Source organism: Lissotriton vulgaris, chromosome 2_2 (genome assembly GCF_964263255.1).
Source record: "Lissotriton vulgaris chromosome 2_2, aLisVul1.2, whole genome shotgun sequence".
NCBI classification, from domain to species: Eukaryota; Metazoa; Chordata; class Amphibia; order Caudata; family Salamandridae; genus Lissotriton; species Lissotriton vulgaris.
In genome coordinates, this window is record NC_141688.1 from 215,889,014 (window position 1) to 215,913,514 (window position 24,501).

General features: G+C 47.2%; 1 protein-coding gene across 10 annotated transcripts in view; it reads right to left on the reverse strand.

The window, feature by feature from the left end:
* Positions 1–24,501, reverse strand: part of PPFIA1 (PPFI scaffold protein A1) — a 922,132-nt gene that overhangs the window by 640,994 nt on the left and 256,637 nt on the right. For all 10 annotated transcript variants that reach the window (XM_086959570.1, XM_086959566.1, XM_086959563.1 and 7 more), the window contains exon 8: positions 12,757–12,903. In XM_086959570.1, coding sequence (XP_086815696.1) covers positions 12,757–12,903 — 147 coding nt within the window. The remainder of the gene's footprint in view (positions 1–12,756; positions 12,904–24,501) is intronic.

A 24,501-nucleotide genomic window follows, 5' to 3' on the forward strand; every position in this document is an offset into this window, starting at 1 on the left:
GGCACTTCTGACAACTGAAGGAGGTCTGGAAACCACCACTGGCTAGGCCACTCTGAAGCAATAAGAATCATCCGGGGAGGTAGTCCTGTACATCTTGTTGATCACCGTCAGTATCAACGGGGTCAGTGGAAAAGCGTACAGTAAGTTCTGACACCAATCTATCAAAAGGGCATTCCCTTGAGACCCAACCTGGGGAAACCTGGATGCGAAGACAGGGTATTTTGCATTTCCCGCGTCTGCAAACAGGTCGATGTCTGGAGTTCCCCATGCCTGAAAGATGTGGTCTACGACTTTGTCGTTGAGGACCCAGTCGTGAGCCTCGACAAAGTCTCTGCTGAGGAAGTCCGCCTGAGAGTTGAGGGAGCCCGGCAGATGATCCTCCCAACTCCCCGACATCTGCATCCATTGATCTTCCAAGCACTGCTGGAGAGGACGCATGTGCAACCTTGCGTTTGGAACTATGAAGATGCATGATGCCATGGACCCTAGAAGAGACGATACCTGGTGAACTGTCGAGAAGCTGGTATGCAGAAGAGTTTTACACTTTGTCCGTATTGATAACCACCTCTCCTCCGAAGGACACACGTTTACATTTTCTGTGTCTAAGAAGAATCCGAGGTAGTGAATTTTCTGCGTTGGGTTTAGTATGGACTTCTTGAAGTTGACATGAAGCCCCAACCTGCGCAGAAGCTGAAGACACCTCGCCAGATGCTCCTCCAGTAGAGATGGGGACGAACTTTTCAGAAGCCAATCGTCCAAATAAGGATAAATAAAAATTCTTTGCTTCCGAAGGAAAGCAGCCACCACTGCCATGCATTTGGAGAAAGTTTGTGGAGCGGACTTCAGTCCGAACGGAAGCACTGCATATTGGTAATGGCAAACCGACACCCGGAACCTCAGAAATTTGCGATGTTTCTTGGAGATCGATACATGAAAGTATGCATCCTTTAGATCGATGGAGCACATCCAGTCCCGGTGATGCAGGTGAGCAAAAAATTTGATGGAGTGCCAACATTCGAAATCTTTTTCCGAATGAATCTGTTCAGCAACGTCAAATCCAGTATTGGTCTGTACTCCACAGTGGGACCCTTCTTCCTCATTAGAAAGAAGCGAGAGTATAGTCCTTGATTTCCTTGCGGAAGTGGAACTCTCTCTATGGCCTTTTTATTTAATAGACTGTTTACTTCCTTTGGTAAAAGACTGTAATGCTGATGACCAACACCTTTTGGAGTCACAGCAGGTGGTGGGACCTTTGAACTTGAGGAGGTATCCGTTTTGAACAATGTTTAGAACCCATTTGTCTTTGGTCAATCCTCTCCACTCGTCTAGATACAAGGCAATGCTTCCTCCCACCGGAGTAGACAACAGTCTTAGAGGAAGTTCCATCTCAATGCTTCTGTGGCTGCTATGAAACTGCAGCCTGTTGCCTGTTTCCGCCTCGTCCAGGTCTGCGTTGCTGAAACTGCGACTTATGTTGAGACTGGCCCTGGTTCTGCGAAGACCAGTTCGACATGTGCCCACGCTGCTGAAAATACCTTTTGTCGTAGGGGCGAAAACGACAGCAAAACTCCTTCTTTTCTAGGCAAACAGCTTTCAGAGTATGAAGCTCAGCTTTCATTTTGGCCATCTCATCGTCCTCATGAGATCCAAATAATATTGTCCCGTTGAATGTCAGATTGACTATTTTTCTTTGGGCATCAGGCTTCAGGCCCGTGAGGCGAAGCCGTGCAGACCGGCTAACCATGCGCTGCTAGATCCGCAGAATGAGCCGCCGCACTAATACTTTGGTTTGCAACCCACCTTCTTCCACAATCTCAAGGAAGTCCTTCTGATCCTCCTTAGGCAACTTCTCCGCAAACCTAGACCTAGAGTCCCATAGGAGGCGGTTATAGCGACCAAGCAAAGCCACAGCACTAGCCACTCTCATGACGGACCCAGCCGTATTACACATGCTCCGCCCCGAGGAGTCCATGTTTTTTCTGTCCTTCTCTGGTGGAGCAGATGAGACGGACGTAACCGAATGGGTTTCCTGGCTAGCCGCCACAATAAGTGAATCTGGTCATGGATCAGTGCACAGAAAAAGAGGATCCTGATCCGGTGCCTTGTTTTTTTTCCGCAATTCTAGAGGGCCCTGAGCCCACTGTAGCTGGTGTCAAAAAAGTCTTCATCGCCGGTTCTAACAAACCTGGCACTAACGGAAGAAGAGGCCTAGCCGACGATTTATGATGTAGGGTTTCAAATATAACTGAAGATTTCACAGGAGGCACTGCCATAGTTATATTGAATCTGCTTGCCCCACGGCACAATACTTCATTGAAAGTCCCCAAATCATCCACAGGAGATGTCCTGGAAGGTGGTGTTGATGAAATCGTGGGGGAATAGTCTCTGTAAGATGACCCCGTTGAGGTGGACGAGGCAGGAGATTTGTGCCTTCTCCTAGGAGTCCGATGAGACCTACTGCGATCCCTGGAGTGTGAATGCCTCATTACTGGAGACCTAGATCGTCTTGGAGACCTACCAGCCGGTGGTCTTGAAGCTTCCAAGGTAAGAGGCCTGCTATCAGGATTGGGCTGCATCTTCCAATGACGGATGCTCTCCAACCATTTAGGAGACATAGTCGCAGGAGGTGATCTACGCACCGGAGAGCCCTCTGGGGTAACCTGCCCAATTTGTATTCCCATCGACGAAGAAAAGGAGCTCAGAATAGACTGCGGAGATCTAGACGCCGGTGTAGGCACCTCTCTGGGAACCAACTGTCTGTCCCTCGACGTTGAATGTCTCGACGTCGAAACAGAATGTGCCACAATAGAAGACTCCTTATAAGGAGAGGCTCTGACAGGTTGAGATCTGTTAGTCAAGGCCTTCGACGTCGGGTCTTTCGACGTCAACCTTGGATGGTCAGCCAATGTCCTAGACGTCGGCTCCGACCTCGACAAAGACCTATGAGAGGTCAGAGAGGCTGATCTAGAATGTCTCGACGCCGAAGACCTCGACGCCGACTCTCGACGTCGGTTGCCTTTTCAATGTCGAATGAGCCTTTTCATGCCTCGAGCCCGAGGCATGCCTTTACGTCGACCAATGTCTCGACGGCGACCTCGATCTTCTTTTCTCAGGTCTCGACGTCGATCCACTTCTATCTCTCGACATCAATCTCCTTCTCACTCTCGAAGTAGTCTTCACCGCAACTGATACCAAATGCCTCGACGTAGACAGACTTAGACGGCGATCTCAACCTCTGCTTCGACGTCGACTCGTGCCTTAAAGGCGATGTCTACGACGTCGGCGAACTGCTCTCTACTGGTCTCGACGTCGACATACCAGACGGCGATCTAGACTTCGACGCCGAACTCACTTTCTTCGACGTCGACGCATCTTCATGTCGTTTTTTCTTACTTCTACCCTCAGGGGAAGCAGATCTTCGACGTTTTGCCGGAGAGGAGGGCCTTCCAGATGAAAATTCACTTCTTGCCCCCTTTTGATGATGTCTTTCTCTCTCCAGAAGCCCCAAAAGCCGAATCTACTCTCTTTCCTTCAAAGTTCTTCTGGAAAGTTTGAGGCAATGATGACATTTTTCCACATCAAGTGTGGAAGAAGACAAACCACACAAACAGAATTAGGATCTGTTTTGTACATTTTCTTCCCACTGGAAGGACAGTAGTAAAATAAAGGTGGCATAACAGACTAAAAATTAACTAAGACTTAGTCAGAAAAGATTGAAAAATACCACCAACAGCACAAACTGTTGAAACAAATAGGAAAAAAATACATTCTGACTGAAAAACAATCAGATTTAGTCGAGCTCCAGTTCCAGGTTCCTCACAGAACAAGCCGGAAAAAAGAACTGACCTGTCACCTGTAGGGCATGATGGGAGCAGAGTCTCCCTGGAGGTTTTAAAGGCAAAGTGTTCAGATTCTCCGAGGCCTTAAAGGCGATGTGACAGTCTACTTTTCTGTACAGGGGTGTTATTTGTTTATGCAGCCTACTTAGGCTAATTGCCTTTTATTACCTGTTCTTTGATGAAAATAAAAGGTTGTCTTCTGTGGAATGCATTTAAGGCTCAGGTCCTTTTCTTGCATTTGATTTTATAGATTCTCATTCTGCAGAAGGCATGCAATTAGGGCTTGATTAGCCTATTGGTTATGGTTAGGGCTGCATATTATTAGTTTATACATGTATATGTGTATAATTCTTTTAGTACTAAGTACTCTTTTTATATATTTTACACATATATATGTATTAGCCTATATGTTCCGGGTTCCCGGTTATGGGCGGAGAGAATTCAGTGCTTATGACTATTGATGAGTATCCCTTGGAAGAGAAGCAGGGCCTTTCGCAAAAAGGGTCCATGACCTCACCCCACCCTGCTTGTTGTACTACATGGCGGGGGTGTTGTCCGTGAACACCGGCACTAGCTTTTCCTTGACAGAGAGAAGAAATGCTTTCAATGCCAATAGAATCGCTCGCCGCACCAACAGATTTATGTGTAGCTCTGGCTCTGTTGGTGACCAGTGTCACCTGATTCCACCTCTCCCAGATCGCAGCCCATTCCAGAAGTGACGAATCTGTTACCTGTGAATTCTGGTTGGGAAGGGGGAGGGGTCCCAATCGCGGTACGTAAGAATCCACTGCAGATCTTTCACAGTTCCTTCCGAGAACTGGACCATGTCGGTAAGACTTCCTCGATGCAGTGCCCACTTGAACTTCAGGTCCCACTGCAGAGCCCGAATACACCACCTGGCATGCTTTACCAACAAGATGCAAGAGGCCAGGAGGCCCAGCAGCCTCAGAGTCAGTCTCACCGAAATCCAGGATAGAGGCCGAAACATCAGAATCATAAACTGAATATCCAGACTTGCTGCTCGGGGGGATAGGCCCAAAACAGCACTGTGTCCAGAACTGTTCTTATGAAAGGGAGCGCCTGAGAAGGAGTCAGGTGTGACTTCGGCACGTCTATAAATAACCCCAGCGAATGCAGGAGGTACGCCATAGTCTGAAATGGGAGACGAATACCTGGGGCAAGGACATCTTCAACAGCCAGTCGTCTAGGTAAGGGAAGACTGACAGCCCTAACCTGCCCATTTGAGCTGTGACCAACGCCATCACCTTGGTGAACACCCGAGGGGCACTGGTTAGGCTGTAGGGGAGCACAGTAAACTGAAAATGCTCGCTGCCTACCTTGAATCGCAAGTAACGCCTGTGACTCAGCAGGATGGGGATGTGAAAATACGCATCCTGCAGGTCCAATGCTAACATCCAGTCTTCTTAGTCTAGGGAAGACAAACCCTGAGCTAAAGAGAGCTTCTTGTAATACTCCTTCTTGAAGAAGAGATTGCCGGTCCAAAGATCTAAAATAGGAAGTAATCCTTTGTTTTTCTTTGGAATCAGAAAGTAGCAGGAATAACCACCACTACCTACTTGTGAAACCAGGACCCTTTCTATGCTAAGAGAGATGTAACTTCCTCATGGAGCAATTTCAAATGTTCCTCCGTCAGCCGTTCCTGATTTGAGAGAATGGGAGGAGGAAAAGAAAGGAAAGGCAGAGAATACCACTCCTGACTGCTCTGCTGGACCCACTTGTGCGTTGTTAATGATGTCCAGTATGGGAGATGGTAACAAATTCTACCGCCAATTGGTAGCGTGGTCTGGTAGACTAAGATTAGGAGTGCTTGGTGGCCGTAGCTGCCCATACCACTTCTGGCCTCCATTCCTGGATCAGAATGCATCGCGTGCATGTCCTTGCATGGCTTGGGTAGCCTGTGCAGGACGGTGGCTGGGATAGGGCTGACGCGGCTGGAAACCCTTTCTGTTGCCACATAAGGAATACGAGCTACAAGGAGTAGAGGAGAGGCCCATGAATCTGGCCTTCAATCGAGAATCATTGAACCTTACCAGGGCTGAAACAGCCTTTTTTCCCAAAACACGGGTATCATCATAGGACATGTCCATCAAATTGACCTGGACTTTGCCCGAGAAGCCAGTTGTTCTACGCCAGGCGGGTGTCTTAAAGCCACTGTTAAAACCGATCAGCCCAGCGAATCCAACATATCTAAGCGACAAAGTAGTGAAATTTGCTGCATCTCTCGCATCCTACACTGCTTGGGAGAGCACAACCTGGGCCTCCACCAGGACTGCTGGCAGCACTTGCACAACCTTCTCCCAAAGGGAGTGGGAGAAATGGCCCAATAAGTCTGTGGTATTCACCGACCGATAGCTAGCAGTAAGATTTCTCTCACACACCAAAAGTATCTCAAAAGATCACGTGCTTTGACCACAATGCCGATTCAGAAAAGGGGGGTGGTGATGAACAGAGTGTCTGAATTAAGCAGACCACTCTTACCCAGTCCAAAGATCAGGGCTTGATCCATCACCGTTATTTAGCTCACTGCACCATCCCAGCTCAGAACCTGGCTATATGCAAATCAGTCTGTCCCTGGCCCAGTGCATCATGGGAACAGGGCAGACTAAACTACCAAGCCAATTCTTCACCAGAAAGGAGACAGGCTTCCGGGGACCAGTTTCTGGCATTTCAGCCGTCGTCGGCCCGGCTTGCTTGAATCCTGATGGTGCAGTGAGCAAGGGACTCATGTTTGAGTATACCCTGCCACACCTATAGTGGCCAAAAACGATTCAGAAAAGGGGGTGGTGATGAACAGTGTCTGAATTAAGCAGACCACTCTTACCCAGTCCAAAGATCAGGGCTTGATCCATCACCGTTATTTAGCTCACTGCACCATCCCAGCTCAGAACCTGGCTATATGCAACTCAGTCTGTCCCTGGCCCAGTGCATCATGGGAACAGGGCAGACTAAACTACCAAGCCAATTCTTCACCAGAAAGGAGACAAGCTATTTGCATGTAGCCAGGTTCTGAGCTGGGATGGTGCAGTGAGCTAAAAAACGGTGATGGTTCAAGCCCTGATCTTTGGACTGGGTAAGAGTGGTCTGATTAATTCAGACACTCTGTTCATCACCACCCCCTTTTCTGAATCATTTTGTCCACCATAAGCGTGGAAGGGTATACTCAGATGTGAGTCCCTTGCTCATTGCACCATCAGGATTCAAGCAAGCCGGGCCGACGACGGCTGAAATGCCAGAAACCGGTCCCCGGAAGCTTGTTTCCTTCCCAGTATAAGAATTGGCTTGGTAGTTTGGTTTGTCCTGTTCCCATCATGCACTGGGACAGGAACAGACTAATTTGCATGTAGCCAGGTTCTGAGCTGGGATGGTTCAGTGAGCTAAAAAAACGGTGATGGTTCAAGCCCTGATCTTTGGACTGGGTAAGAGTGGTCTGCTTAATTCAGACACTCTGTTCATCACCACCCCCTTTTCTGAATCATTTTGTCCACCATAAGCGTGGAAGGGTATGCTCAGATGTGAGTCCCTTGCTCATTGCACCATCAGGATTCAAGCAAGCCGGGCCGACGACGGCTGAAATGCCAGAAACCGGTCCCCGGAAGCTTGTTTCCTTCCCAGTATAAGAATTGGCTTGGTAGTTTGGTTTGTCCTGTTCCCATCATGCACTGGGACAGGAACAGACTAATTTGCATGTAGCCAGGTACTGAGCTGGGATGGTGCAGTGAGCTAAAAAACGGTGATGGTTCAAGCCCTGATCTTTGGACTGGGTAAGAGTGGTCTGCTTAATTCAGACACTCTGTTCATCACCACCCCCTTTTCTGAATCATTTTGACCACAATGCCGGCCATGTACAAGTTCCCTCATTCCTCACACTTAGTTTCTGTACACCCAAATCCATTATTACCATGCTGTTTCCTAATTGGCCACACTTCCCAGAACAAATGCAGAGACTGGCAGTTTCTATGTTGTAAGCACAGATATGGAATGCTCCTTATCTGTTTTATTACCAAATCAGAATTGGCAGGAAGGTTTCATTGTAATAGGTTAATATATGAAGGACATTCTTCTAAAAGACCCATACATCTGGACACAGTGGGGGTAACCCCTTTCTAATTTCAAGATTAAATTGGCCTCTATGGCGGTTTGATGGCCAGTTATTCAGCTTTAGGGTGCACATATTACCACTGGAAGTCTTGCCTATGGTCTAAGAAATCTAACCAATTTTTACATAATATATGAAAGCAGAAGGCAAATACCACATTAGTGAAAAAACCAAACTCCAAAGTAGAGAACCAGTAACTCAAGTTAGATAATTTTCATTATAAAAATGTTGACCTACACCTGGACTCAGAATAGTAAATGAACACGGTTCCAAAATACATAGAAATTGAGTATGACCGATATTAAAAGGAACTAAAGGCAATTTTTGCGGTCAAATATAATCTAAGAGTGAGAAAATGGTAGTCTGAGTCAAGGTTTTCTGCAGATTGTTTTCACATTGAACAAAATTTGCAACAGAATGCTGGCTTTGCACTTGTTATACATACACATATCGATATCAATGCATTCGTTTATCTAACCTTCGTATGCCTGTATTCATGTTAATCCTAATATTAGATTCCACTACTCTCTGAGTAGGTTGCAAAGTGACTAATTGCACATCCAACATTCACGATCATTGTTGAAAGTCTTTAGATGCAGGGCCCGCTTGATAAGACTACATTAAAGTCACAGACGTCAAAGTTTAATTATAAGGCTACAAGCTTGCAGATTGGTATAATACTAAGGGAAGTACGTTTCAGAGTATAGATGCTTGAGCGGGAACATACCTGCCTTGTTCCGAAGATAGACCAATACTTTTTTAGGTCGTTCCTGGGACATCACATATGCGCTGGTGCTTACTCTGCTCTATTGTATCTAATAAACACATTTGAAAAAAACTCTAAAAAGGAGCTTTTAGTGTGCCCATTACTTACCATTGGTTGGCTATACAGTCATTCATTCATTTCTTTAATTTTCATTAGTCAGTGGTTTTGTTTAGCAGATCTTGCTCCAGATGACTACGGAGTATTTGGGTCTCACATCATTCAGGTTCGCCGCACACATACCAAAGCAGTCTAGGGAATTAGCTGCGTGTGGGTCGACTGATAGACTGCTGTACTTCTGAAACGGCGACTACTTTCTGGCGAGATGTAGTTATCTTTAAAGTGCTACGCTCCTGAAGCGGTCTCTGTATGCAGTGTGTGTTGCCTTGTTTACCCAATGCCATACCATCCAGCCCACTAGTCCTCCCATACATGCGCAGTGCATGTATAAACACTGATACAGTACACCACATATGTGACTATTAATCACTGGTCAGGCCGGATTGGAGAAATAATAAACTACAACAACAGTGGACGTATGGGCAGAAAACGTTTGGCTTTCCTTACATGGGATCCAATGTGGGGATTGAGGAGGGGGGGGGGGGGGGCGGTAAATGTTTTAGGCCCAAACAGTGTCATTTTGTTGGTGAGAATATAAAAGTTATTTAAGGACATCTATACAAGTCAGGCTATTTGCCTATTGTGTTTTGCAGGTTTGTTTTCTTGTTGTGTCTGCTATCTGAGCTTTGTGTTGCTGTCTTCAGTATTTGCTGAAGGGTGTTTTAGAAGAAAGCGCAATGACCCGTGATCTGGCTCACAGGTGATCTAGTGTAACTTCTTGGGATGCCATCAAGTGGCCAAGGGGTAAGATAAGCGTAAACATTTTGAGGTGTGAGTAGGTGTTCTAAGCTGTAAAGCAGATATGGAAGGTGGGTTGTGTAGCCCAGGAAATGCACAAGGGACAGCGAGGCAGGTGATGAACCCTTCATCTGGGTAGATGAGATTCCAATCACTCAGTTTTCATCTTTTCTTCTCGACTGAGGCTAGACTTAGGAGGACGAAAACTGCGGCCTTAGCACTGAAGAGTCTCCTTTTCCTTGATCTCCAAGACACTGTAGTATGGATTTGTACAACAAGGAATACTGTAGTGAGCTGCCCAGATACCATATTGATCTCAATAATTTGTGGGATTTTCTTTTATGAAGCGCCAATTATGCTTCTGTATGCAGATCTAAAGGCACGGAATACATGGTCAGAATTTGTTGGTTTACGTCCTGCTCCATTTGTTTAAATACCCTTGAATGATTCAGCTTCACTGTGCTAAAATAGATTTTGTTCTGCTGGCTATTGCTGTATTATCAACCAATCAGGGAGCCCCCTTTCTAATAGCGCAGGCATGGCCCTAGTGCTCTTCCTAGCAGCATTTACAACTGTATGTATGAAGCTACTCTGGAGAAGGGGCAATGATGACTTGAGCTACACAATCCATTCAGAACTGGATCCATTGCAGGACACTGGCAGTGCGAGGTGACAATGGGCAAGTTTCAAAACTATAGCTGCACAAACAACTGTCCCACTTTTGTTTTATACTTCATGGTCTCCATGTTCCCTCTCCGTGGAGCATATGAATCCTAAAACGACTAAGGCCCTCATTACAAGTGGCCTCTTAATTCCTGTGGACCGGTAGCATAGCAGTTACGGACCCATCAGACTGATGAGTATTATACTTTCACCCAGAGATTTCAGCTGCCAGAAGTCCAGAATTAGGAATTACTGAAGGAAATCTAACACAAGATTGCGGATCCCTCTGGCAATTACTCATCTTGCACTAGATGTGCATGATCCAACTTGTAATGGTAGAGTTACTGGGACCAATAACTACAGGGCTAGAGAAAACTCAGCCCATATCCTAGGCTGCTCGTCCTGAAGGTCCAAATATGTTAAAAGTAGGATAACTACTGAAACCATAAAGCAGTAAATTATGGACACATAGGATTCACTTGCTCATCCCCCATCTTTCATTCAATGTTAGCCTTCAACCTCCCTGGGCTCACTTGCTAGTTTCAGTTGTGGGCTACCAAATGTGTGTCGACAATAGGTACACTGAGGCCTCGGGGTAATCAAGGGCTTTTATCATACTTGTAGAGGACTAGCTCCTGGAATACGTCCAACCAGTTTACGCAGGAGGTCTTCTAGCAATGCAGCTAATCAGGTTCAAGATTTTGAAAACAAGAACCAGTTCCTTTGGCCTACGTCAGCACTACTGGCTGCATGCAGAAGAAGACCGAGTTTAAACCTCATCCAAGAATTACAAAGGGCCCTAGACGGTCTGTGTTCGATAACAGTTTTGTTTGCAGAGATACTAAGCAGTCAACAAATGTTACTGAAGGACCAGATCTCACCTTTTACTTTCCGGATTACATATATTGGAAGCAAGGAAGGAGGTGGTTACTAACACTGGGCACCATTCACCTTACCATGTGTTTACAGGTTCTCTTTTTTTAATACTACTAGAAATCTCCATTACTTGTTGCACTGCTTTTCCCCACCTACAATAGCTGCTAGAGCTACATACACTCTGGGTTGACACTACTCCGAAACTGACTGAGAAACCTCTGACCAATTATGAAAAAAGTTCACTTCTTGAAAAAATTAACTATTAACTGCGACTATTATTTTACTGAAATAACGACAGAACAGTTCTTCCAATGGTCACTAGAGGGCAGAAAAATCCAGGATTCCTTCCTGCTTCACGTTCAAATACAAAACCATAAGGGGCCATCTCTTCCCCAGAGGTGATAGGCCATGTTGCCTATTTCCAACTCCCAAAGATAAAAGGCTGATTTTGATAGGTCACTGACAAGTGTGAGGTGCTGGCAGTATAGGCACTTACCCACCTACCCATAAAGCAGACAGTAAAGCATGTTTAATGCCATACATTTAAATGTTCCTCATCTCTCATCACAAAACACCACTCATGTACATAAAATAATTATTAAATGGTTAGGGCTTTGTTTGCTACTCCGTTTTGAAAGAGTTGAAGCTTCACCTAACACTAATAGCCTTAACTGAACAAATGCTTCACGACAATGACATAGCTCAATCTCCTCCTCCTAGTTCAAAGGTCTTGAAGAGGATTCAGAAACAGGAAGATCAAAGGCTCTGAGGGACTACACTCGCTTCGTTTTGTGCCCTGTGGTGCAATCCCCACAGATTTCAAACTCGCAGCCAGTCAAAGGCTTTGGAGATCACCAGGCTCTTGTTAGTGGGAATGGAGATTTCAGGTCTGGCCACCAATTAGAGGCTAGGCAAATGATGAATTATTTGAGGCAGTGGTTTTACAATGCACAAAGAAAGGTAGATAAATATTTACAAAAGGGATACCTAAGAGAAAGGTTTCCTGCGTAAAAGTAATAGTTGAAAATTGTTTTACAAAAAATGTGTACACACACACACACGAAAAAACTTGGGTACGGTTCAGTTCAAATTTAGTTGGAAGCACCAGGGCAACTTAATCACCGAAAAAACAAGTTGTTTTGGTATAATACCGTCCAAAACAGTCCATAAAGAATTACTCAGTAGATCTAGAAGAATTATTATGTATTAAACAAATACCCATCTTTACATAGAGAAAATAAACTTGTTTGAATGTGTAGGAAAGTAATTACTGAACGGGGCCACATTTGAGGTGATCTACGAACCTTTGGTGACTCTTGTATGTAGTAGCCACATTGACAAAACAACTATAATTCAGGAGGCGGCAATTGCAAAAACCTAGCAAAGACTCGCCCGCAAAGGTCTACGTTAGAATTTTATGGCATGATTACTGTCAACAATCACCAAAAAGAAACAGCAGCATGGAATAATTATATTTGAATTGGAAGCAGGTATTTAAAAAAAGAAACCTCACTGCGTTTCTAATTAACAATCTAAACAAAATATTAAAAAACAAGCATTCAAAATATAAAACTCGCTAATATTTGTAGTCGAATCCCTTGATAATAAAATAAATCTAAAAAACAAAATGAGATGGATACCTGTCGATGCATGGATTCCTTAGTCGCCAGTTCATTTTCAAGTTTATCGTTGAGATCGTGCACAGAGGTGGCTTCGCGCTGTGCGGCGAGGTAGCGTTTTTCAAGAGTGGTTATTCTCTCCTCCATGTCATCCTTCTGGGCCATTGCCTGTGATTCAACAACACCGCAAACTTAAAACATCTGAAACGGACCTGTGTCCCATAATTATTCAACATGTACAACAGTTTTCCAGGACTTAAATACTATCAACAGAAAGATGCACATATTGCAAAATAAGAATTGTTGTCTGGTTGTTAGTGAAAAAGAATAGGACTGCAAATGTCTCGTAACAGAACAACTTAGTCAAAAGGTGTGATAAAGGCCGGTCATATAAGACTACATGATAATAGGCAGCAATGAATTAAAGCAAACGTAATTGTGCAATTCATACCAATCAGCTGACAGAAGGACTTACAAAGGCCCTGATTTAGAAATATTTATTCTGAGCACTCTGCCAATCGCAGACTGCACAGAAACCTTGATTTGTGAAAGACCTGTGTGCTGAATTGTAGGCTAGGTCTACAGCAGAATGGCTACACTGCTTTTAGGTCTAGCTACTCCTTGGCTTTCAGAGTCCTATGGGTAGGACAGCAGACTGCTGAAATCAGATTCTCAAACCTTTACCACCTCACCCAAGTAGATCCTGGAATACAACCACTTTGTCTGACCTAACAGGGGTATTAGTTCCCATGATTCAGGGAAAGGAATTTAACTCGGTAGACCAGCATTCATGCCTTGCATGAACGCCGGTGCACCGGGTGGACGGTAAAGAAGGCATTACAGGCTGGCTTGCCGCCTAAGTGCACTGCACTATTGAGGCAAATGATGCAACCTCACTGAGTGTTCACAGTGAGGCCCTCTCTGTGAACCTAACCCCCTATAAAGAGACCTTTCAGAAAATGTGTGCAATGGTCATATCTAAATTACAACGGAACAGAAATAAAAACGAACGAATTTGCATTCAACTTGGTCTTTACAATTTTCTAAGGTTACAAGCGTGCTCAGTCTCAGCACTCTTCATGTTCTCTCTATTGTTTGGTTTGCTTTAATCAGATTTCACAACACACATTACCCGTCACAAGATAGACAGAACAAACAGCACAAAAGCTTCCACAATTGTCCATGACCCCCAACCTTCTACTTGGAGACAAATGATGGCTTGCCAAATATAAATTAACATCAAAAAGCATAGCCACAACAGATGTGAACCTTTTTGGTATGATAGACCCACACATACATACAGCCTTTTACTCGCATATGCCAAGTCAATCTCAGTGTTTGTCCAATAGACCAATATAAAACATTTTACTGAACGGTGCTCAAACCGTTCAAGCCCGGTCCTAAACTGGTCTGCCCTTGTAGACCCCATTTTCCATTGTTATGAGAAATATACAGCAAGATGCAAAGTGGATGAGGTGCACTGGTACATATATATTAAGTCATTTTACAACTCTCCCAAAGCTCTAGGTCAAATAAGAGCTACGGTCCATATGTATCAAAGGGTTTTCCCCATTCTATGTCTATCTGTAGATGTGTTTGTACATATGTTCGCGAGTGGCTATATTAAAATGAAGTAGAACACCTAGGATATAATTAAAAATGGTCCCAAACGTTATTACTAGGTTAGCAGTAATATTAAACAAGTGGTAATGGAGAAATGGTGCCAATAACCAATGCAGAAAACAGCCATGGAAACTAACGTACAAAAAGGTGTGTATCGCAAACAAAGTTAATGGAGTAGTCACCTGAAGACCTAGGAAGGCTAGAATGAACAAGCATGTACAATGCAATGGTTTTGCCTTTGTTAAAGTTAGAGCTATCGGCATTGCTCTTGACATTATTTTTATTTATGTGTTTTTTAAACATAAATAAATGGCATTGTCATTTACAATGCCACTAGCTGTATCTCTCGCAAATGACACACAAACACACACAGAGCCCCCCCACACAGAGCCCCCCCACACAGAGCCCCCCACACAGAGCCCCCCACACACACAGCCACACAGAGCCCCCCACACACACAGCCACACAGAGCCCCCCACACACACAGCCACACAGAGCCTTCCACACACACACCCACACAGCACAAGCAGGCAACAGGGGCACACGGAGGCACAAGCAGGCAATAGGGGCACACTGAGGCACAAGCAGGCAACAGGGGCACACTGAGGCACAAGCAGGCAACAGGGGCACACGGAGGCACAAGCAGGCAACAGGGGCACATGGACGCACAAGCAGGCAACAGGGGCACACGGAGGCACAAGCAGGCAACAGGGGCACACGGAGGCACAAGCAGGCAACAGGAGCACACGGAGGCACAAGCAGGCAACAGGAGCACACGGAGGCACAAGCAGGCAACAGGGGCACACGGAGGCACAAGCAGGCAACGGAGGCACAAGCAGGCAACAGGGGCACACGGAGGCACAAGCAGGCAACAGGGGCACACGGAGGCACAAGAAGGCAACAGGGGCACGAAAACGGAGGCACAAGCAGGCAACAGGGGCACACAGAGGCACAAGCAGGCGACAGGGGCACACAGAGGCACAAGCAGGCGACAGGGGCACACAGAGGCACAAGCAGGCGACAGGGGCACACGGAGGCACAAGCAGGCGACAGGGGCACACGGAGGCACAAGCAGGCGACAGGGGCACACGGAGGCACAAGCAGGCGACAGGGGCACGAAAACTGAGGCACAAGCAGGCGACAGGGGCACGAAAAAGGAGGCGCAAGCAGGCAACAGGGGCACACGGAGGCACAAGCAGGCAACAGGGGCACACGGAGGCACAAGCAGGCAACAGGGTCACGAAAACAAGCACAAGCAGGCAAAAGGGTCACAAGCAGGAATTGTAATTTAGACGGGGCTGAAGTGGAGAACGGTCAGTAGGGAAGTAGTGCGGCTGGTGCAGTAGTACCAGGCCGAAAGGTGAGAGGGGCTGTCTGCACCCCAGTTTGGACAGTTTCCACTACCTAACAGGTATTGGTGGGAGGGGGCGTACTTCTTGCTTGCTTTAGGGCTGTTACTTCGGGGACACAGTGCATGCTCTTGCCTGCTGCCTGCTGCCGCCGAGACACGACAACAGGCAGGGAGGGGACAGGCTGGGAGAGGGCAGGCTGGGAGAGGGCAGGGAGGGGACAGGCTGGGAGAGGGCAGGGAGGGGACAGGCTGGGAGAGGGCAGGCTGGAAGTGGACAGGCTGGAAGAGGACAGGCTGGGAAAGTGCAGGGAGGGGACAGGCTGGGAGAGGGCAGGCTGGGAGTGGGCAGGCTGCGAGAGGGCAGGCTGCGAGAGGGCAGGCTGGGAGTGGGCAGGCTGCGAGAGGGCAGGCTGCGAGAGGGCAGGCTGCGAGAGGGCAGGCTGCGAGAGGGCAGGCTGCGAGAGGACAGGCTGCGAGAGGACAGGCTGCGAGAGGACAGGCTGCGAGAGGACAGGCTGCGAGAGGACAGGCTGCGAGAGGACAGGCTGCGAGAGGACAGGCTGCGAGAGGACAGGCTGCGAGAGGACAGGCTGCGAGAGGACAGGCTGCGAGAGGACAGGCTGCGAGAGGACAGGCTGCGAGAGGGCAGGCTACGAGAGGGCAGGCTACGAGAGGACAGGGCAGTAAGGGGGAAGGACTGGGGGTGGGCAGTAAGATAAGATTGGGACAGGGGAAACAAGGTAGTGGGGGTGGGGCAGTAGGACTGGTAGTGGCGGCAGCCGGGACGGAATGGGGGTGGCTTGGTGCTGCATAGGTAGGGACCTGTGGCAGTCGGTATTAGCGTCCACCCCACCCCTCCCCCCAGAATAGGCCTTGGGTGTGAGACAGGCTCCCAGCCTGCCCGCGGGAGACGAGTCACTGCGGCTGTAATGTGAGCCACACACCTGGCAGGCAAACCAACACCAGGCCAGACCTGCAGAGCTATCAGAGGGCGGGGAGGGGTCACTACATCAACCCCCTCCCCACCCAACCCAGACATGCCAGGCTGCCTGGGTTATCAGAGGGGGCGGGAGGTACCTCTACCTCTACATCTCCCCCCACCCCCGCCAAGTTTACACCACGCATGCCCGGGATGTCTGGGTGATCACACGGCTTTACTACAAAGCACAATAACCCGTTCTAAGCTAGTTTTATTTTGCCCGCCATTACAGAAACTGCAGGTTTCCATTGCCACTGCCAAAGGTACTGTAATGAAGGCCATAGTATGCATCAAAGATAATGTCACATGGGAATACCAAGCCCACTATAAAACTTACAGTACCAAGAAAGTAAACACTGAACCAATGGGAAAAACACGAGCTACAATTCATGGAACATGCAAGACACCATACAGTGCAAACTTCTCAGCAGTCAGTGAAGCATCTCTTTTAACAAGCATGGTCAACAAGTCAATCTGAGAACCAAAAGAGTATCTTAGCCCAAAGAGATCAGAGGGACAAGACAAACGCCTTTCCACGCAAGGGGCTAAGCTAGGCACTTCCACTATAAAACGAAGCACAGGCAAATTAAACTATGAACAGCAAGTTATCTTGCACCACATTATCAGACTATGATGTAAGCCATTATACACTGAGAGTCTTTGAAATTTTTTAACCAAAGGACAACCACCATTTCTTCTCAGACGTACCGGGCAATTGTGAACAGTTTCAAAGGGTTTTCACCCTCATTCATCTAATCTGCAATGGCATCGCCAGCAACTTATACACACACACAGAATGTGTCCTGGGATAGTGCACTCCTCTCGGGGCACGACGGCGTCACGTGCCCGCCCCATGCACGCACATTTTTTCACACTAAGGCGGACACACACACACAATACACACTCTCACACTGATACTCAACACGTAGACACATATGCAGAGACTGAGAGACATGCAGACGGACGAGCTGACACGACAGGCACACTCACTCAGCCACACAATGCGCAGACAGACGTACACACATGAAGAAACCCGCACAAACACACAGGCGCATACACATAGTACATACACACATAAGTATGTACACACAGAAGTATAGTAGTCCTTTATTGTTTTGACTTTGCGCAACTAATACGTGGGACCAGATGGGTCAGGCCGTCACATACGCACATTGGATTTCCTGCCAGCAAGCTTACCTGGTCACATGGAAGGGCGTGTGACCCAGAGCCCCGTGGGAGGCAACATCACAACACCCGGTCCCGCTTCTTGGGGCCGGGTGCTCTCACGGGCGGCGGCGGGGCTCCTCTTCGACCATGGAGCCCTGCCGGTGGGTGCATCTGCTTCTCCTTGTACGCGCAGGGGGGGGGGACTTTGCTGCAGCTCTTCCTCACCCGGTCCCGCTTCTTGGGGCCGGGTGCTCTCACGGGCGGCGGCGGGGCTCCTCTTCGACCATGGAGCCCTGCCGGTGGGTGCAGCTGCTTCTCCTTGTCCGCGCTGGGGGGGCGGGACCTACGCAACTCAGGGCGGCCAGGGGCTGGAGGACTCCCGCTCCTCCCCCGAGACTGGCAAGAACTCCGGGGCTCCCCCTTCACTTGGGAGCCCAGGGAAGGACACGGCAGGTGGCAGCTTCTCCTTGCGCTGGAGCTCTTCTTCTCCGGCACTTCCGCTTGTCCCGCCCCCGGCCTGCCTGACTTCCGGGTCGCGGCCAATCGCAGCGCGGCCCTGGGGTCGGGAGGCCGGACAGTGGCAGTGTAAACACGGGACAATGCCGGGTGGGCACCGGCTTCAATTAAATTAAAATATAAAGCGAGGTGGCACTCGCTCAAAGGCGGCAATGTTCCTGGCAGGGTAGGCACCTGCCAGGGGCCTCAAAGAAATCAGCAAGGGACGGGGGGCGGGTGCCGTCAATGCCGGAACAGACTCGGGGGCGTTCCCGAGAACTGGCTTTCGGCTGACGTCGCCAAAAGCCAAAAATTCTCGGGAACGCCCCCGAATCTGGTCCTGCATTGACAGACAGACGTATCTTCCAATGGCTAGCCTCCATTTATGGAGCTAGCCAATCGAAGACGGGGCGGATTCCAAGCTCCATATACTATTCTCATTAGGTTTTTTCTAGCGAATGCTTACTTCGTAAGCATTGGCTAGTCAAAACCTAAAAACGGACTTGTTTGGCTCTGGCACAAACCACGTTCACTAATCTGCACTGCTTTACCGTTCACAAAAACAGAAGGCTTGTGTCTACTGTACCAAAGACTGTGCTCCTGCAAGGAGTCAAATTAATTCTTTAGGCAAAAACGTGTTGGGACTCACTTGGATCTTGAATTGACTGAAATTCAAAACACCATACAAATATTCATTTTAGCAATATAAACAGATGAATTATATACTCTACCAGTAGTGCCAAGTTGTCCCGAATCAGGTGTGTTGGCTGCTACTAGTCTGGTTGTGATGCTGGCAAAACTTCGATTGCGACTTGCTTTCTCCATACGAATATTATCTTCTAATTCGCAACATGGTAAGTGTTGTGTGCTTAAAAATCTGAGCACATATAATAACTCTATGCAATTATGCTCTACCTGCATGGTAGACTAAATTATACTAGTAGAGTAATTGAGAAGGAAGGATCAAAAAGAATGCTTCAACTATCTTAAAAAATGGCACCAAGATGTAGTGACTTAATCCTCTATAAATGGGTAAATAGATAACTGCATGCTCCACTCATCTGGGGACAGTTAACACGAAGGGATCTTGTACAAGTAGAGTTGATCGATTAGTAGCCTAACAGGAACTTGGATGAAGCTTGCAGACAATCACACAAGCAAACACAAATGTGACCATCAGCCTGCCAGAACCATAAAGGTGCACAAAACCCAGTTAAGTGAAATGGGTTCCAATGGCCATTTCCTGAAATGCAGGGTGCAGTTTCCTGAATGCCAATGTAAAGCCAGTCTATGTCCTTCCATCTAAGTTTCATCTAATACCATATCCGTTTTCTAGGTCTACAGGAGCAGGAGCTGCCTTTTCAATGAAACGGAGAATCCATTTTATTTTGCATTAATCATGAATCCCTTGTGCTTTGTACATTTTAAACACTTTGGACTGCTTCCTCATTTTATCCAGATATCCAGTTGCCATAATTTAGGGACATGGAGGCCGCATTCCCCTTGCTACAACTCCACATCCACAGAGAGTAGACATTCTTAGTAAAAGGGAATCATGTGACCGTCCGTGGTGACTGCTGGAATTTGACAGTACTGGGGCGTAAGAGCAATGAATTATGCTTTTGAGTGGGACTCGGGGGGAATTCTTCCTCTTAGAAATCTTTTAAAAACTGTTGCATTTTGGTGCAATTTTCAGAACTATTTCTGTCAAACATGGAACAAAACTACAGTTCTACTACTGGCTTCAGCCTGCCCCCCTCTGTCTACCAAGGGTGAGGTGTTACAGGAAGTGCTGCTGACAAATCTCGTCATTGGCTGAACACCCAGAGATTCTGGGCAAATCACTAGGGGCCATATTCATCATTTTTTTTTACGCACACAGCAAACATCTTGCTGCACTGTGCTGCTTGAAAGGGAGAGGACAGCAATGTGTCAAATCTATATAGATATGGCACATTCTTGTGCTATCCTTGTGCTGGTGCAATTTTGGCTACTTCGTGCCAACACAAGCATCAAGGATGCCTGGTTGTGGGCATGATTGTATTTGTGAAGGAAGAGGCATCTTGCTGCACAAAAACCCTGGGGGGCACAAGCGTGACTCAAAACTTTGACAAATATGCCCCTTTATCTCTCATGTGCCTATAAAAAATTGTGACATACATGGGGCAGGCCCTCATGTTGTCCTGAAGAAGAGGTGTAGGGGCCGCCTTGAAACATGTCGACAGGATACTAGGGACTATGACAACATAACAGTTATTGTTTCCTTTATCAAACCCCTTTTTATCATACTAACTAGAGGCAAGACTATAGAGTTAGCTTACTAGCTAGGTATTTTTAATTATTACTCATCACCACTCCACACCACACACTGCACTACACATAGCTTCACTAATAGTGCCCCTACGTATCCCTCGCAAGTCGTAGCACGCCCCAAGCAGTGGATGCTTGGGATGGCCCCAATGATGAAGCATGTGACCTAAGGGCAACCCTGGGTGAGTGAGGGGACTAAATAAAAGAATTTTCTTTTTTAAGACGGCACTGCCCAAATTCTGGGCCGCCCTGAATAAACCTTCTCCCTGGCTAGGTTTACATGATCCACTTAGTGGATTTGAGTGTTACACGAAATTGGGAGAGAGACAGAGGTAAGACAGATGTATTAAACGATCGAAACAATGGAAGCAGAGAGTGAACGGAAACAGTGAGGGAGATAGAAAGAGATGAAATCAAAGGGAGTGATAGATGGAGTGGAAGAGGTAGAGAGAGCATAGTAGAGAAAAATAAATAAAATAATGGGAAAGGTGAGGGAAAGAGGACATCAATAAAAAGAGACATAGAAGGCCAATAGGTGAGGTAAATTGACAGGCTAGATCGTGAATGAGAAGTGGGGAAGAGAGATATGAGGCAGTGAGTTGTGAGGCAGAGAGAGAAATGAAAGAGAATGGTGAGGTAGAAAGAGGCATGCGAGAGGTAGAGAAAGGTACTGTCTAGATGGCAAAAAGAAAAAGGATAGAAAGGGTAAGATAAAGAGATGAAATTAAGAGGGAGGCGACGTCAATGGAAGAGAAATGAAGGGGGTGAGATGCAGAGCAGCAAGATGCAGAAAGAAGAGAAAGTAGAGAGAGAGGCACTTGAGGAGAAGAGGGGCAGAGAGCTAGAGATCTAGAGGTAGGATCGGAGAGAAGTGGCTAGTTGATGTCGTGAGAGGTAAGTGCGGTGGGGCACAGAGTTTATTGAAAGAGGTATGACGTACAGAGTGAGTTTAAATGTAGAGCAGTTGTGGTAGGTACGTAGCTATGTATAAATAGACAGCTAAAAAGGGAGTGTTTGGGGGGGGGACTGGTGGGGTTGTTTTTTTATTAGGTCTGTGAGATGCTCATACATGTTTTGATATTTGGCAGGGATCTCCTGACTGTGGAGAACTATGTATATGCCTTATCTGATCAATAAAATAAAAATTTTGTTGTGAAAAAAAAGGGAGTGTTTAGGTAAAGGAATGAGATAAGGGACAGAAAGGTGAGACAGAGGAAGAAATGTATTGGGTGGTATAGGGAAGTGACAGCTAGTCACAGAGTGTGGTATGTAGAGAAGTAATTTAGAGAGAAGGGCAGGGATTTAGTCTCTGGTCAGGTTAAGAGACAAGAGGAAGAGGGAGAGATGTAGGAGGGAAATGTGAGCTGAGGTGGGAGGTAGAGAGGAGTGTCGTTGGTTTAATGTATGCATTTGCCTCAGAAGAGGGTGTTTAACTTTTCACGCTGATAAAGTACAGTGCTATTCAATCAGCTGAATAGAAATTCAAATTGATAAGAGAAAGGGAGGAGCATTATTAGAGAATGACATGAAGGGCACCTAGTAAAGACGAGCCACCGAATAAACAGTAGCACGGAGAGGCGGAAAAAAGATGGGGTGAGAGAAGCAGGAGAAAAGGAGGAAGGACAGGGATGTGCATGGACTTGGAAGGAGGGTGTGCAAGTGAGGGAAAACAAGAAAAGACACAGAAAGGGAGGAAGCTCACCAAAAGTGTGAGAGAGTCAGTTAGAGGAAGGTAGAGAGGGAAGACAGGCAGGAGGACGAGAGAGAAAGAGAATGTGACGGCAAGTACAGGAGAGGCAGAAAGATGGAGTACAGTGAAGGAGTGTGGAAGACAGTGGCACAAGGCTGGAGGAATGAGAACAGAGAGCCAGGAGAGATAAAGATGGGAGGAGGGGTGCGGAAGCTGACAGGGCGGAAGAAAGGGGTGGGGACGCTGGAGGGGCAGAGAAACGGAAGAAAGAAACAGTATCCATCTGACGCGCGTGGCTGCTGAGAGGTATAGTCTGACTGCAGACAGTAGTCACTGGTTGAATGAAAATGCTACTTACTAGTATGCATCTGTTCTTGGCATGTAGGGCTGCTGACATTCATATCTGTGCATAGATCGCCGCCTAGTGTTGGGTCCGGATGATTGCACATTGTTGTCCTGGAAGAGTCTTCGAAGTATCACGAGATAGGTGGCTCCTCCCCTGGACTACAGTGCGCATGGGCATCGACTCCATCCCCAGATTGTTTTTAGCCATTGTGGCCAAGATGGAGTGAAACTCAGTGAATGATGACCATGCTATGAGTATATATGTGAATACTGCAGCTGCTACAGGCGCCGGGGAGGAGGGCGGGCGATATGAATGTCAGCAGCCCTACATGCCAAGAACAGATGCATACTAGTAAGTAGCATTTTCAGTTCGAGGCATGTGGGCTGCTGAATTCATATCTGTGCATAGAATACATAGCAGTCCCTCCGTTAGCGGCGGCCGCCTGTGCCAGCTGCAGCAGTTTGGAAAAGTGTCTTGAGAACAGCCTGCCCTACAGCTGCCTGCTGTTTGGAGTGCACGTCTACACAGTAATGCTTAGTAAATGTGTGTGTGGTAGACCATGTGGCTGCTCTACATATGTCCTCTAAGGGAATGTTTCCAAGGAAAGCCATAGAGGCCCCCAACTTTCTGGTGGAGTGGGCTCTTGGTGGAATGGGAAGAGTGTGTTTTGCCTTTGCATAGCAGATCTGAATACATTTCACGATCCGCCTAGCAATACCAGCCTTGGAAATAGGGTTACCTTTGTGATGTGGCGCAAAGGCGACAAAAAGCTGCTTAGTCTTTCTAAAATCTTTGGTCCTATCAATGTAATACATTAGGGCCCGTTTAACGTCAAGGGTGTGGAGCATCCGCTCCGCCAGTGACTCAGGATTTTGAAAGAAAACCGGCAACTCAATCGTTTGGTTGATGTGGAACTGAGAGACAACCTTGGGCAGAAACTTAGGGTTAGTGCGGAGCACTACCCTGTTGGAATGAATTTGGAAAAATGGCTCTTGGATTGTGAGGGCTTGCAGTTCACTAACCCTCCGTAGCGATGTAATTGCTACAAGGAAAGCCACTTTCCATGTCAAGAACTGAATCTCACAGGAATGCAGTGGCTCAAAGGGAGGACCCATCAGTCTTGTAAGAACCACATTGAGGTTCCATTCAGGAGCTGGTGGAGTCCGTGGCGGAATGACTCTTTTGAGGCCTTCCAGAAATGCTTTGATGGCAGGCACCTTGAAAAGTGAAAGGTGCTGTCTATTTTGGAGATACGCGGCCATCGCAGACAGGTGAATGCGAATGGAAGTATAGGCCAGATTACACTTGTATAGATGAAACAGGTAACAGATGATGTTCTGAATCGAAGCATCCAGCGGATCAATGTTGTGGTTCGCACAATAGATGACAAACCGCTTCCATTTTGCTGCGTAGCAGGCTCTAGTAGTGGGCTTCCTAGCCTCCCTAATGATGTCCATGCAATTGGGATGAAGGTTGAGTTAGCCAAACTCTAGGACTTCAGGAGCCAGATTGCCAGGTTGAGCTGTTGCGGATCTGGGTGCTGAATGTCGCCATGGCTCTGCGTCAGAAGGCTGGGTGTGAGATGTAGCCTTTGATGCGGTACCACGGACAGTTCCAGAAACGTGGTGTACCATGGTTGGCGAGCCCACGTTGGAGCAACTAGGATGAGAGTCATTGAGTGCTGCCTGAGTTTGCGTGCCACCAGCGGAATCAGAGGTGCTGGGGGGAAAGCGTACGCAAATTTGCCTGACCAGTTCATCCATATCGCATTGCCCTGCGACTGTGGGTGTGGGAACCTGGCGGCG